The sequence below is a fragment of the Aptenodytes forsteri genome, unplaced genomic scaffold, assembly GCF_000699145.1.
Source record: "Aptenodytes forsteri isolate BGI_AS27 unplaced genomic scaffold, ASM69914v1 Scaffold185, whole genome shotgun sequence".
Taxonomy (NCBI): domain Eukaryota; kingdom Metazoa; phylum Chordata; class Aves; order Sphenisciformes; family Spheniscidae; genus Aptenodytes; species Aptenodytes forsteri.
Genome location: NW_008796214.1, coordinates 1,573,066 through 1,574,933, shown reverse-complemented (window position 1 = coordinate 1,574,933; position 1,868 = coordinate 1,573,066). Strand labels below are relative to the sequence as shown.

General features: G+C 47.9%; 1 protein-coding gene across 1 annotated transcript in view; it reads left to right on the top strand.

The window, feature by feature from the left end:
- LOC103906518 (two pore calcium channel protein 1) overlaps positions 1–1,868 on the top strand; it is an 18,117-nt gene that overhangs the window by 11,471 nt on the left and 4,778 nt on the right. Inside the window, exons 11-13 of the mRNA XM_019474438.1 lie at positions 732–917; positions 1,331–1,395; positions 1,675–1,762. Coding sequence (XP_019329983.1) covers positions 732–917; positions 1,331–1,395; positions 1,675–1,762 — 339 coding nt within the window. The remainder of the gene's footprint in view (positions 1–731; positions 918–1,330; positions 1,396–1,674; positions 1,763–1,868) is intronic.

The window sequence follows — 1,868 nt, the reverse complement described above, 5'->3', positions numbered from 1 at the left end:
GGCCTCACCAGTACTGAGTACATGGGGGTGGGGGGGGGTGGGGGGGCAAAAATCACTTCCCTGGACCTGTTGACAACACTCTTCCTAATGTAGCCCAGGGTGCTGTTGGCCTTCCTTGCCACCAGGGTGCATTGCTGGCTCACGTTCAACTTGACAACCAAGACACCCCCCCGACCCCCAGATCCTCCGCAGAGCTGCTTTTCAGATGGTTGACCCCCAGCCTGCGCTGGTGCCTGAGGTTACTCCTCCCTAGGGGCAGGACTTTGCATTTCCCTCTGAACATGATGGGATTCCTCTCTCCCCGCTTTCGCAGCCTGTCCAGGTTCCTCTGCCTGCAGCACACCCATCTGGTGTACCAGCCACCCCTCCCAACTTTGTGTAGTCTTCTGTTTTACTCATCCGGTCTTTCTGCTTGGGAAATTCTGCGTGGGAAATGCTGCTTGACTTGTTAGAAACGCAGTTGCAGTCGGTCTCTAAGAGTTTGTTTAACACCGAGAGGATTGGCAGTGGTGTACCTCGAAGGCTTGTGCTCTGCTTTGTGTTGGACTTCAAGGGCAAAGCTAAACTCTGCAGTAACTTTCCTAAAATCTCGGGTGTGGGGAGAACTGATGGGTAAAGGTAGTTTACCTAAATGGCAATGTTTGAGAGAGGAGACAAAGAACTCCTGAAATAACTCTGTAACTTCTACCTTCTTGGGAGCGGCAAACTGATTTCTCTTTTTCTTCTTGCAGGGGATTTGTTTGGACTTACGATGTGATCATTCTAATAAATGCTATGTTCATTGCTCTGGATGAGGAAACCCCCTATATTTCTTACGCAGAGTGGGTCTTCCTTGCTTTGTATATAATTGAGATACTCCTGAAAGTGTACACTTACGAACCGAGGGCGTTCTTTGGCAAAAATCAGTTCTGGAACTGGTGAGTGGGAAGAACGTTTGTGTTAAAGGTGGTGTGAAGTGTGATGAGATCTTTTGTGTTCAGCCCCTCAAGAACGGAAAGCCTCTTGGAGAGAAGGGCTGCCTAACTCATGTGCCAGGGCGTAATTAAAATGATCGTATGCATCAGAGGACATTGTGCTCTTTCCTGGCTCTGACAGACTCTGCTGTTGTGGAGTGACTCTGCAGCGTGTGGAGATAGTGGCTGAGCAGGGGAAAGCGTTTTGCTAAACAAAGCTTTCCCACCTTCCCACCCTGCAAATAGTTTGAGATGATGCAGGGCTGCCCGGCACGGATGTGAGGAAGAGGGGTTACTACTTTCATGTGTCGTGTGGCAGCTTAAGCGCCCGTTCTCTGCTGCCACAAATCTAACAGCACTGCCTTCCCTCGTGTTAGGTTTGATACCCTCATCATCTTTGCTGCCTTGACTGCAACGATACTCAATACCACCCTGAAATCGAGTAAGTGCAGCTTAAGCAGTCTGCATGCCTCTGGGAAACTCGGTGGTCTTGAGTCGTCTTTTGCCATCACCTTGGGCTTGGGAGGCATTTTGACAGGACAATGAATTTCCTATAGGGTTTCTAAGAACTAACCCAGTCTTTTTTCTTTTTTTTTTTTAATAAATACTGTTAAAAACAGTGTTTGACCAGGGCATAATTATAACAAATGTAAGAACATGCTCTATCTCTACACTTCCCTGCTTATTTTTCTTAACAAAAAACCTTTTTTTCCTTTCTCAGCCACAAAGTACAACAGCCAACAGATCCTGGACATTGTCTTCATCTTAAGGGTCCTCAGACTAGTAAGGATTGTTGACAGCATTCAAAGGTAATGAAGAGAGTGGGATGGGGATATGTGTGTGGTGTTTTGTTTGGGTTTTTGGGGGGGGGGGCAGGTTGTGTTCAGGGGGTGGGTGGAGCGAGGCTTTATGACC